This window comes from Phyllobates terribilis, unplaced genomic scaffold, assembly GCF_046119375.1.
Source record: "Phyllobates terribilis strain yellow unplaced genomic scaffold, ASM4611937v1 Scaffold_1__5_contigs__length_1240528914, whole genome shotgun sequence".
NCBI lineage: Eukaryota > Metazoa > Chordata > Amphibia > Anura > Dendrobatidae > Phyllobates > Phyllobates terribilis.
The window spans coordinates 105,276,891-105,289,667 of record NW_027362761.1 but is presented as its reverse complement, the minus strand read 5'-3'; the positions used below and the strand labels follow the sequence as shown (position 1 = coordinate 105,289,667).

The 12,777-nt window shown below is 44.9% G+C and overlaps 1 protein-coding gene across 1 annotated transcript in view; it reads right to left on the bottom strand.

Moving 5' to 3' along the window:
- The window catches only part of CNTLN (centlein), a 503,552-nt gene that overhangs the window by 24,047 nt on the left and 466,728 nt on the right, over positions 1–12,777 (bottom strand). The window contains 2 exon segments of the mRNA XM_073665439.1: positions 3,972–4,049; positions 9,074–9,262. Of these exon segments, the coding sequence (XP_073521540.1) occupies positions 3,972–4,049; positions 9,074–9,262 (267 nt within the window).

The following is a 12,777-nucleotide window of genomic DNA, read 5'->3' as shown; positions in this document are numbered from 1 at the left end:
TTCTCAGAAGATATATCAATGCACACCAACGACACCCTACTGTACCAATTGCCATAGTCACATCAAGTAATACCACAGGGAGTTTTTAACACACATAGTGAATTGTAAGCCAATCCTGAGCTTGAGGATAGAGATAAAAGTGTTGCTTTATCACAACTTGGCTATGAACTTCAGAGCCTAATAAAGCTTCTTCATTGGTCACAAGCAGTGACAGCCATAATGTATGTAATCACTATAACAGGAACAATCATTTCCTTTACATATCACTGAATCAAAGGCTTTTATAGAAGGTGTGCTCCTTAATGTTGGAAGTGACCACTGGAAAGTGACCCCATTTCTAATATCATGGAACAGAAGCTGAGGAGGTAAGTCTCAGATAAGGGATGTGCTATAGTGTTTTTATAGACAAGGTGAGGTACAGTAAGCTAATATTGATGCAATACATATATCCAAAACTACACTTAACTGATCCTTTTATCTGAGACAGCCATCTAGTAGCACATTCGGCTACCCGTGATCTTCTGCCAATCATGTAGCATATATTTCACTAGGTACTGAAATCATTCTGTAAGAATACTAGGTATGTGGATAGCTTAGTGCATTTGCTGCAAATTAGATAGAAGTACTGACATGTTCTGAACAGCCTTGTCTACCTCATCCAAGAGATGCTCTGTCAGGTTGAGATCTGAAGACAGGGAAGGCAAGGGAAGCAAGGAAAACTTACTGTTCAGTTCCTGGAACCATACCATGACTATGGCATAGTCCATTGTCCGGTCAAAAGTGATAAGTCTGTAGACTTGTGAATCCCCCCAGTGCACGCACTGTGCGCTGCAGGGATTCGCCGTTATGAGATCCAGGAACGGAGGGTATGTATGAATTATACATACTCCCGGCCAGTGGGTGTGGCCTCGATCGCCATACACTTGTATTGAACGAGGCCGCGCCCACATCACTAGATGGGGTGTGGCCTCGCTACATACAAGTGTACGGAGTGAGGCAGGGCTGAATCGCCGGGGGTATATACACTGCTCAAAAAAATAAAGGGAACACTTAAACAACAGAATATAACTCCAAGTAAATCAAACTTCTGTGAAATCAAACTGTCCACTTAGGAAGCAACACTGATTGACAATCAATTTCACATGCTGTTGTGCAAATGGAATAGACAATAGATGGAAATTATTGGCAATTATCAAGACACCCTCAATAAAGGAGTGGTTCTGCAGGTGGGGACCACAGACCACATCTCAGTACCAATGCTTTCTGGCTGATGTTTTGGTCACTTTTGAATGTTGGTTGTGCTTTCACACTCGTGGTAGCATGAGACGGACTCTACAATCCACAGAAGTTGCTCAGGTAGTGCAGCTCATCCAGGATGGCACATCAATGCGAGCTGTCGCAAGAAAGTTTGCTGTGTCTGTCAGCGTAGTGTCCAGAGGCTGGAGGCGCTACCAGGAGACAGGCCAGTACACCAGGAGACGTGAAGGGGGCAATAGGAGGGCAACAACCCAGCAACAGGACCGCTACCTCCGCCTTTGTGCAAGGAGGAACAGGAGGAGCACTGCCAGAGCCCTGCAAAATGACCTCCAGCAGACCACAAATGTGCATGTGTCTGCAAAAACGGTTAGAAACCGACTCCATGAGGGTGCTAGGAGGGCTTGACATCCACAGATGGGGGTTGTGCTCACAGCCTAACAACGTGCAGGACGCTTGGCATTTGCCACAGAACACCAGGATTGGCAAAGTCGCCACTGGTGCCCTGTGCTCTTCACAGATGAAAGCAGGTTTACACTGAGCACATGTGACAGACGTGACAGAGTCTGGAGACGCCGTGGAGAGCGATCTGCTGCCTGCAACATCCTTCAGCATGACCGGTTTGGCAGTGGGTCAGTAATGGTGTGGGGTGGCATTTCTTTGGAGGGCTGCACAGCCTTCCATGTGCTCGCCAGAGGTAGCCTGACTGCCATTAGGTACAGAGATGAGATCCTCAGACCCCTTGTGAGACCATATGCTGGTGCGGTTGGCCCTGGGTTCCTCCTAATGCAGGACAATGCCAGACCTCATGTGGCTGGAGTGTGTCAGCAGTTCCTGCAAGATGAAGGCATTGAAGCTATGGACTGGCCCGCCCATTCCCCAGACCTGAATCCGATTGAGCACATCTGGGACATCGTGTCTCGCTCCATCCACGAACGTCACGTTGCACCACAGACTGTCCAGGAGTTGGCGGATGCTTTAGTCCAGGTCTGGGAGGAGATCCCACAGGAGACCATCCACAACCTCATCAGGAGCATGCCCAGGCATTGTAGGGAGGTCATACAGGCTCGTGGAGGCCACACACAATACTGAGCCTCATTTTGACTTGCTTTAAGGACATTATATCAAAGTTGGTTCAGCCTGTAGTGTGTTTTTCCACTTTAATTTTGCAGGTGACTCCAAATCTAGGCCTCCATTGGTTAAGAAATTTGATTTCCATTGATGATTTTTGTGTGATTTTGTTGTCAGCACATTCAACTTTGTACAGAACAGAACAAAGTATTCAATGAGAATATTTCATTCATTCAGATCTAGGATGTGTTATTTGAGTGTTCCCTTTATTTTTTTTGAGCAGTGTATAACGTATACATAGCCTCCGGTCCCGAGTCTGAAACCGGCGAATCCCTGCAGCGCACAGTGCCCGCTCTGGGGGGACTCATAAGTCTGCAGTCACACAGAGTGACTGCAGACTTATCAGTTTTGACTGGACAACCCCTTAAAGGTGTCCTTCTGCCATTGGGTAAACAGTTGCAATGAAGGGATTAACCTGGTTGGCCACAGTTCTTATGTAGGCACTACTGTTCAAAGGTCCACCCACAAGTATCAGAGGATCTAGGATTTGCCAAGCAAACATTCCCAACACAATAATTCCCCCTCCATCAGACTGAATTGGTAACACCAGATAGAGAGGGTTAATTGACTCAAACTACTTTCACTAAATTCTGACCCTCCCGTCAGCATGGTGCAGCAGAAATGATCCAATTACTGCAGACATTTGCCTACTGCAGTCTGTTTGCTTTAGATAGCAATGGCACTCAAATTGGTTATCCGCCATTGTAGCCCACCTAAGGTATAGAATGATGATTTGTGCATCTGGCCAAGTTAGTTGAGCATCGGCTGCAGTTTGCGTGACAGTGCACGTCCTGTTTGTCAGAACAATTCGTCCACAGGATCCCTGTTCACTAGAAGTTTTAACTCGGCCACACCATTCTCGGTACCCTCTCAACTCCATGGCAGAAGAAAACCCCACAAAGTTATCAATTTTTTAAATACTAGTAACAGCGACTACGACTCTTGTTGCAAGTCGTTCAGATCGCTCAGTTTTCATGTTCTAATGTGGATCCACACTAAAATTGATCAACGGAAAATTTTCTAGGTCAAAAGTCCAACTTCCCTACAAGTAAGGCTTAATTCTGAAAAGGCAGATGCCCCTAATAAAGTAACCATTCAATTTATAATATTAAAAGGGTTGCCCATTCCTTTCTTTGTTATGTTACTAATGGGCCAAGTATGCTTTGTAAATCAAGCTCGTCAGCAATGATATGCGGACCCTGGGAGAAGATAGTAGACCATGGGGAACCCAGGCTGCAGGACACTGGTAGATGCCACATGGCTAGTTTAATTTTTTGCGCAAACTAGGCTGTTAGTATGATAAAAAAAGAGGTGGTCAACCCCTTTAAGCCTTTCCAACTGCCATTTGGAGATATGCTCAGTCTTTTGCTTCTACTCTTGTGAAATTCTACATTGGTACAGTATAATGTTGGAAATGTGTGGAATAATCACACATCTTGGATTATTGGATGCATGATTTCACTGATCATTTATAACTACATTTAAAATAATACAAAGAAAAGGGTAAACAGTATTTAGCATGAAATGTTCATTATGTAAATGGCTTGGAAACAAAAAAGAAATCCACTAAGATATATTTCCAATACCTGTCCTTCTAGAAGCTTCATTACGTGGTTCATCCATTCTTTATCATATTCTACTGACCGCTTCACATTTTCTATTTCCTAATGGGAGCAAAGGAGACACAATAATTTATGACAGGTTTATGAAAGCATTATGGACATAGAATAAAAAAAAACACATAGCGTTTAAAACACCTTGCATCAAAAGTGACCAGAGTGCTCCATGGATACATTACACATCCTTATTTTGCTAATAACAAGGAACAATCAATAGCCCTGTATCTTCTATAAAAGCGTGAAATGGCTACATGGACCAGGTCCAGTTTTACCTGGCTGCATAAAGATTATGAGGCATGTTCCTTAAATTGCTGAGCCATCTAGCTTTCCATTACATTAACTACACACCAGCAGTGAAAACATTGTGCTGCAGTATGATTCTGTGCGAGAATTTATGGAATATGGCGGAATGTGTTTGTTGTGGTGGATTAGAAATTGGGAGACACTTATTAACTTACTTTGCACTTCATGGTCAAAAGATTATTACAGTACATCCCTATTTACTTTCACTCTCGTTCCAAAACAATATGCAGAACTATAGAGGTATTCCCACTTTGCAGTATTACAAAGATGGAAGAAGACCGTTCACTAGAATGTCACTGAAAATGTAGTATACACTCCTCAATAGGACTATCTTATCCTGTTTAAAACACATAATGAAAAACAAGAAAACGATCCAAAGTCCAAATATATATGTACATGGGCATAGGGTGCACAGAGATTAGCAATATAATCCCTAGATGGCAGAGTTGTAACAAGTTATAAGAATCCGGCATGTTGGCAACATAGTAAACGGTACAATACCTTTTGGTATGTATGGAAATGGAGAGGGGCTCCACCTAGCAGCGTGTCCGCCCTGATGCGCGTTTCGGACCAGCCTTTGTCAGTTTGAAACACACAGAATCCTTAAGGTCCCCATACACATTAGACTAATGTCATCTGAAACCTCCAGTATCAATGGGTGTGGCAGATACTCTAATGTTTATGGGGGTGCCAGCCAATTGATCGTCAGGGAAGATGACGATCGGGCATGTCCAATTTTGGACTACCGATTGCTTTGGTTTCCGGAGAGAAGCTGTCAACAAGAGGTTTCTCAGTGGCTTTCTCATAGAGAACACAGGAGTGCTCAGCCGTCCAACTGCTCCTGTGTATGGGAGAGATAGCTCTCAACCAAATGATCGGTAAAAGCATAGGTGGATTATAATGAGGGCAATCCGGGCTACTGCCCGGGGCCCCGAACCTCCAGAGGGCCCTGGGCGCCGGGGTGTCTATGGCCAGATTGCCCTCATTATACGTGCGGCGCCGCGGCACATACCGGCAGACAGTGGAGGGGGGGGCCCTCGGACCGCTCCCCCAGCAGCAGCGCACGGCCGCTGCTTCTTCTTCGGCCGGGCCAGCACGGCAGCAGTTAACTTCCCTGTGCTGGCCCGGCCGCGTCACTGCTAGGAGACACGGCCCTGTGCGCGGCCGTGTCTCCTAGCTGTGTGTATGCATGTGTGTGTGTGTGCAGGCAGATATCATTGTGTGATGTCTGTTTATATGTATTTTTGTGTTTCAAAAGTGTTTATGCGTGTATGTATATGTCTGTATATGTTTGTGTGTGTGCGTGACTGCGTGCGGCCTCCTGCTGAGTATAGATGGCGCTGTGCGGCCTCCTGCTGTCTCTGGGGGGGGGCACCTTGTGGCCTCCCCTGTGCATAGATGGCGCCGTGCGGCCTCCCGCTGTGTATAGATGGCGCCGTGCGGCCTCCCGCTGTGTATAGATGGGTATGTGCGACCCCCTGCTGTGTATAGATGGCGCCGTACGGCCTCCCGCTGTGTATAGATGGCGCCGTACGGCCTCCCGCTGTGTATAGATGGCTACGTGCGGCCTCCCGCTGTGTATAGATGGCTACGTGCGGCCTCATGCTGTGTATAGATGACTACGTGCGGCCTCCCGCTGTGTATAGATGGCTACTTACGGCCTCCCGCTGTGTATAGATGGCTACATGCGGCCTCCCGCTGTGTATAGATGGCGCCGTGCGGCCTCCCGCTGTGTATAGATGGCGCCGTGTGGCCTCCTGCTGTGTATAGATGGCGCCGTGCGGCCTCCTGCTGTGTATAGATGGCGTCGTGCGGCCTCCTGCTGTGTATAGATGGCGCCGTGCGGCCTCCTGCTGTGTATAGATGGCGCCGTGCGGCCTCCTGATGTGTATAGGTGGCGCCGTGCGGCCTCCTGCTGTGTATAGATGGCTACGTTCGGCCTCCTGCTGTGTATAGATGGCTACGTTCGGCCTCCTGCTGTGTATAGATGGCTACGTGTGCTCAATATTGAGTCATACAATTAATGTAAGGCTATGTGCCCACGATGCAGAAATGCTCCGGATTTTTTTTGAGCGTTTCTGCATCTCCCTGGCAGAAAAAATGCATGTGGATTGTACATGTGGATTGTACATGCGGATTGTACATGCGGATTGTACATGCGGATAGTACATGCGTTTTTCCTGCCAGGGACATGCGGATGTGAAGCGTTCTTCACATGCATTTCTGCATGCGGGTTGACAAGGGATTTTAGCATCACTTGGAAAGTGCTTGACAACTTGGTCACACTATATAAATCCATGCAAAAGGCATATATAGTGTGACCGTAAAAGAATGGTAAAAAATAAATATATACTTACCTTCTGATGGCCTGCCGACGTCAGCGGTCGCGTGACCCGCCACATGACTAAATGACGTCATGGCAGGTCCTTTTCAGACCATCGCGAGCTGACGGCAAGCCAGGACGCATTGGATAAAGACACCGGGGGCCATCAGAAGGTAAGTATATTTATTTTTTATTTTATTCTTTTTTTACAGGTACTATGGTACCTGCGTCTGGAGGAGAGTCTCCTCTTCTCCAAACACGGGTACCATCCGCACATTGAAACGCATGGATTCCGCATCTGCAGATGCAGTGATGAGGATGCCATGCATTCCAATGCAAGTCAATGGCGGCGAAAGCGCCGCGCTTCCGCAAAATAATTGGTTGTGCTGCAGATTTTTCCGCAATGATAATCCGCAGCGGAAATTTCCGCAGCATGTGCACAGCACATGCAGATTATCATTGGGGAACATGGCAGACCTTCTACCATGCGTTTTTTAAGCGTTTCTGCAGCAGAATTGCCGCTGTGGAAACGCTTAAAAAACGCATAGTGGGCACACAGCCTAAAAAAAATTATTATAATTAATATTGTGCCAAATTAATTTCACGTGAACTATCACATGATCTATCACAGGGGATCATGTGACATGTCACGTGATACATCAGGTGTGTGTGTGGGGGGCCCGCGCCTTCTAAACTGCCCGGGGCCCTTGCTACTCTTAAACCACCCCTGGGTAAAAGTATTGTTCGCCCGACAGCCATCTAATGCTATGGAGACCTCTATCCTTCATCTCCTAAAGCTTTACACATTCAGAAAGAAAGTGATCTTTTGCATGTACCGAAAATTCACCTGCCAGACTATCAGGTCTTGAGAAAAGATTTTACCACACAGTGAACTGCTGTGGCCAACTGGTTTAAAGATGAGTCTTTGCTGCTCCTATATATTATATTTCAGATATTCTAACAAATAGAGTTCACAAATTGATTTGTTTAATGGTATACAATGACACAACATTGAAAGTAAGGGCCTATTTAAAAGAGCTGACTGCCGCATTTAAAGGACCACCTACCGGCTGCATACCAGCTGATAGGCAGTTGTCTGATAGTGGACCATTTTATTCATCGGGTGATTGCTGGCCTGTTAATCAGGAATGCTCGTTCCAAATTATCGGCCTGTCTGAATGGGCCCTAACTGAGCTGTGTAGTATGACTCATTATGCAGCCAGTGATTACATGGAGCTATGCTCAACATGGTCATAGCCAAATCCAGGTATGAAAAACTTGTTGCATCATTCCCGAGAAGACTCATGGCTGTACTAGCTCAAAAGGGTGCTTCTACTCAATACTGAGCAAAGGGTCTGATTACTTATGACCATGTGATATTTCAGTTTTTCTTTTTTAATAAATTTGAAAAAATTTCTACATTTCTGTTTTTTTTCAGTCAAGATGGGGTGCAGAGTGTACTTTAATGAGAAAAAAATGAACTTTTTAGAATTTACCAATGGCTGCAATGAAACAAAGAGTGAAAAATGTAAAGGGGTCTGAATACTTTCCGCACCCACTGTAAATCTAAACTAATTAGAATTTGAATGCCAATACCCCAACACAGCATCATACATTAGATCAGTGGTCCTCCTGCGCTCTCCAAAGGAGCAGTTTTGACCACATGAACAAGCATTTTACATAATTATAAATATATCCTATCCACCAAACACTGCAAATTTACATATAGTGATGGATTTCAATAAGAATATCATCATAAATTCTTGGTTTCCTGCGCTACATTTAATATATATATATGCTCAACTTTGCTTGGTCGTGTTACAGGTATACAGTAAAAAATAGTAAACCTGGCTTATGTGCAAATACGGACAGCAGAGCTCCATGTAACAGACCTCTTGTTATGAAGTGTTTGTGGATGACAAACAGGGGGTAATAGGGCAGCACGGTGGCTCAGTGGTTAGCACTGCAGCCTTGCAGCTCTGGGGTCATGGGTTCAAATCCCACCAAGCACAACATCTGCAAGGAGTTTGTATGTTCTCCCCGTGTTTGCGTGGGTTTCCTCCCACAGTCCAAAGACATACTGATAGAGAATTTAGATTGTGAGCCCCAATGGGGACAGCGATGATAATATCTGTAAAGTACTGTGGAATTAATGGCGCTATATAAGTGAGTGCAATAAATAAATAATACGTATCAGGTCTTTGAGAATAAGGTGAGAATAGTTTGTTGGAATGTATAAATTTGTAATACTTTTTTAGGCTCTTTTCTTTTTGCAAAACTCTGCAATTACACTATAAAAAGACAATATGGCATACTGAAAACAGAATATAAAAATATAGTAATCTCGTTGACAGACCATACAAAAAAAAAAAGGTGGAAAGTCACCTCTTTCTCCCCGTAAAACAACATATTTCTGAATAAAAAACTGAGCTCATTTACGTACCTCCTCATCTGGGACTTCTAGTATATCGCTGAGGTCAGAGTGTGACATGTTGAGGATGCTGGCAGCCAGTGACTGGGCCCGGTGTACAGACTGTTGGGACGGGCCACCTACGGACTCTTGTAATATTCTGGCTTGTCTAACGTTACTTCTCATTTCACACACATCCACTTGGAGTTCATTTGCCAAGATCTTTTCAAATGAGAAGAGAAAAAAGTGGTGTTAGCTGGTGAGTACATTGTTCCTCAAATGCCTTTCATATCCACTCCTTTATCACAATTGTTCTTAAACCTAAATGTAACTAAAGTCTCCTGCCACCAAGCTATTTCTTCACCTTTGTAAACCCCTTTAAGGACTTGCTCAGTTTGGGCCTTTATGACAAAGTATTTTTATCCCATTTTGCTCCAGAAGCCATAGCATTTTTATTTGTTCATCAATGTATTTGAAATGGGGCAAGTATTTTGCAGAATAAGTTGTATTTGTCAGTGGTAGCGGGGAGTGTCGAGCTGACAGAGGGAGTGCTCTCCCTCTGTCAAACTGCTCCTGTCTCGCTGTCAGTATATGGATATGGAGTATATGGAGATAGCTACTCCTAGTAAACACCTGTTCACACCTATTTCTTTTTTTTTGGAAGGGTCGGCCATTTTTTTTCCCACTGTCAGTATTGACACGGGCATATGAGGAATTAAACTACTAGGATTGTAGAAAACACTGATCCTAAGAGTTACAGCAGGGGTCTGGCGGAGTAAATCACTCTGGCTCCTGCAGCTGATTGCATCAGTACAGAAGCTGGAGCTCTAATTGACGTGCTTTGTTGGATATGTACATATATACACTGCTCAAAAAATAAAGGGAACACTCAAATAACACATCCTAGATCTGAATGAATGAAATATTCTCATTGAATACTTTGTTCTGTACAAAGTTGAATGTGCTGACAACAAAATCACACAAAAATCATCAATGGAAATCAAATTTATTAACCAATGGAGGCCTGAATTTGGAGTCACCCCCAAAATTAAAGTGGGAAAACACACTACAGGCTGATCCAACTTTGATGGAAAGTCCTTAAAACAAGTCAAAATGAGGCACAGTATTGTGTGTGGCCTCCATGTGCCTGTATGACCTCCCTACAACGCCTGGGCATGCTCCTGATGAGGTTGCGGATGGTCTCCTGTGGGATCTCCTCCCAGACCTGGACTAAAGCATCCGCCAACTCCTGGACAGTCTGTGGTGCAACGTGACGTTCGTGGATGGAGCGAGACACGATGTCCCAGATGTGCTCAATCGGATTCAGGTCTGGGGAACGGGCGGGCCAGTCCATAGCTTCAACGCCTTCATCTTGCAGGAACTGCTGACACACTCCAGCCACATGAGGTCTGGCATTGTCCTGCATTAGGAGGAACCCAGGGTCAACTGCACCAGCACGTGGTCTCACAAGGGGTCTGAGGATCTCATCTCTGTACCTAATGGCAGTCAGACTACCTCTGGCGAGGACATGGAGGGCTGTGCGGCCCTCCAAAGAAATGCCACCCCACACCATTACTGACACACTGCCAAACCGGTCATGCTGAAGGATGTTGAAGGCAGCAGATGGCGCTCCACGGCGTCTCCAGACTCTGTCACGTCTGTCACATGAGCTCAGTGTGAACCTGCTTTCATCTGTGAAGAGCACAATGTGCCAGTAGTGACTTTGCCAATCCTGGTGTTCGGTGGCAAATGCCAAGCGTCCTGCACGGTGTTGGGCTGTGAGCAAAACCCCCATCTGTGGACGTTAAGCTCTCATACCACCCTCATGGAGTCGGTTTCTAACCGTTTTTGCAGACACATGCACATTTGTGGCCTGCTGGAGGTCATTTTGCAGGGCTCTGGCAGTGCTCCTCCTATTCCTCCTTGCACAAAGGCGGAGGTAGAGGTCCTGCTGCTGGGTTGTTGCCCTCCTACAGCCCCCTCCACGTCTCCTGGTGTATTGGCCTGTCTCCTGGTAGCGCCTCCAGCCTCTGGACACTACGCTGACAGACACAGCAAACCTTCTTGCCACAGCTCACATTGATGTGCCATCCTGGATGAGCTGCACTACCTGAGCAACTTCTGTGAGTTGTAGAGTCCGTCTCATGCTACCACGAGTGTGAAAGCACAACCAACATTCAAAAGTGACCAAAACATCAGTCAGAAAGCATTGGTACTGAGATGTGGTCTGTGGTCCCCACCTGCAGAACCACTCCTTTATTGAGGGTGTCTTGATAATTGCCAATAATTTCCATCTATTGTCTATTCCATTTGCACAACAGCATGTGAAATTGATTGTCAATGAGTGTTGCTTCCTAAGTGGACAGTTTGATTTCACAGACATTTGATTTACTTGGAGTTATATTCTGTTGTTTAAGTGTTCCCTTTATTTTTTTGAGCAGTGTATATATAATTAAGAGTTTAACCTATTCCCCATCCACACTCATTAGATTGGAAGTTTTAGTCAAAGCCCTCTTTCCTAGAGTATCTCTTGAAGTGCTATATAGACAGTGCTTTCTATACACCATACTTTGCAGCAGGACATTAATACATACTGTTTGTTGCTCTAGCCCTGTTTCAAACTATTGTGGCCAATGCGGAGAGGTGGTTTGGTCCACCAACATATTCTATATCCCCCCACTGCATCTGGATAAATGCTTTGCCAGCCCATGTGGACTCTGCTTGACATAACCCCTTTTATAAGAAAAGTCTGGACCAACAACAATCATATAAATTCTGATTTCTATTTATTATTATTGATTTATATAGCACCATTGATTCCATGGTGCTATACTGCACTGTAATCACTGCAGTATTCATGTGTTTATTGTAGTCTGCAAAATTAAAGGATGTACACAGACAGCAATGGAAAAGGAATTACAGTAATTCAATAAGCTAAGTATTTTTTATTTGCTATTTTGAGAATGCTTAGCCTCTGAATTTTTTTTTTTAATGGAAGAAACCATTTTAAAAGGGAACCTGTCACCAGGTTTTCCCAATATAACCTGAAGCCACCACCCTTAATGCCTCTTTTACAGCAGTCTAGCAACCTATCCACAAGTCCCCAACACCTTCTGCATATCCCAAAAAGTACCTTTTATAACCCCCACTTATGTGGTTGAGTTCAATGGGCGCCTCCTCTCTCCCGCAATTGCCATGCCCTAGCACTGATTTATGGGACTGAAACATTCTACGGCATCAAAATCCCATCCCATCAGGGCAGAACAAAGTGCTGCAATGGGTGTGCACTGGGAGAGGTCAAATAGTGCCTATTACCCGGAAGAAAAGCCAGCGAATGCGCATTACAGTACTTTGCCCTGCACTCAGCAGCAGGACTGTGGAGTCGGTGTCCATTTTGGTGGAATCGGTATAAAATGGACCAACTCCGACTCCTAAAATATATAATAAATTGGGTACAGTAGTTCAATGCAGTTTGTGGGGAATATTTTTTCATAAGAATTTGGGAAAGTTATGAAATGTCCTATAAATGTCTGTCCTATTCCTGATCTAAGGATCTAGACTTTTAGCTGAGATGAATCTGTGCTGCAGTAAATTTATCACTTAAACATGAGCCATGTATGAGGGAGTTGGAGTCATGGAAATTGAGGAGTCTGAGTCGGAAGTTTGGTTTACCAGCTCCACAGCCCTGCTCAACAGAGAAGAGCAAAGTTCATCTACGGAGGAGTGAGATTGGGGGA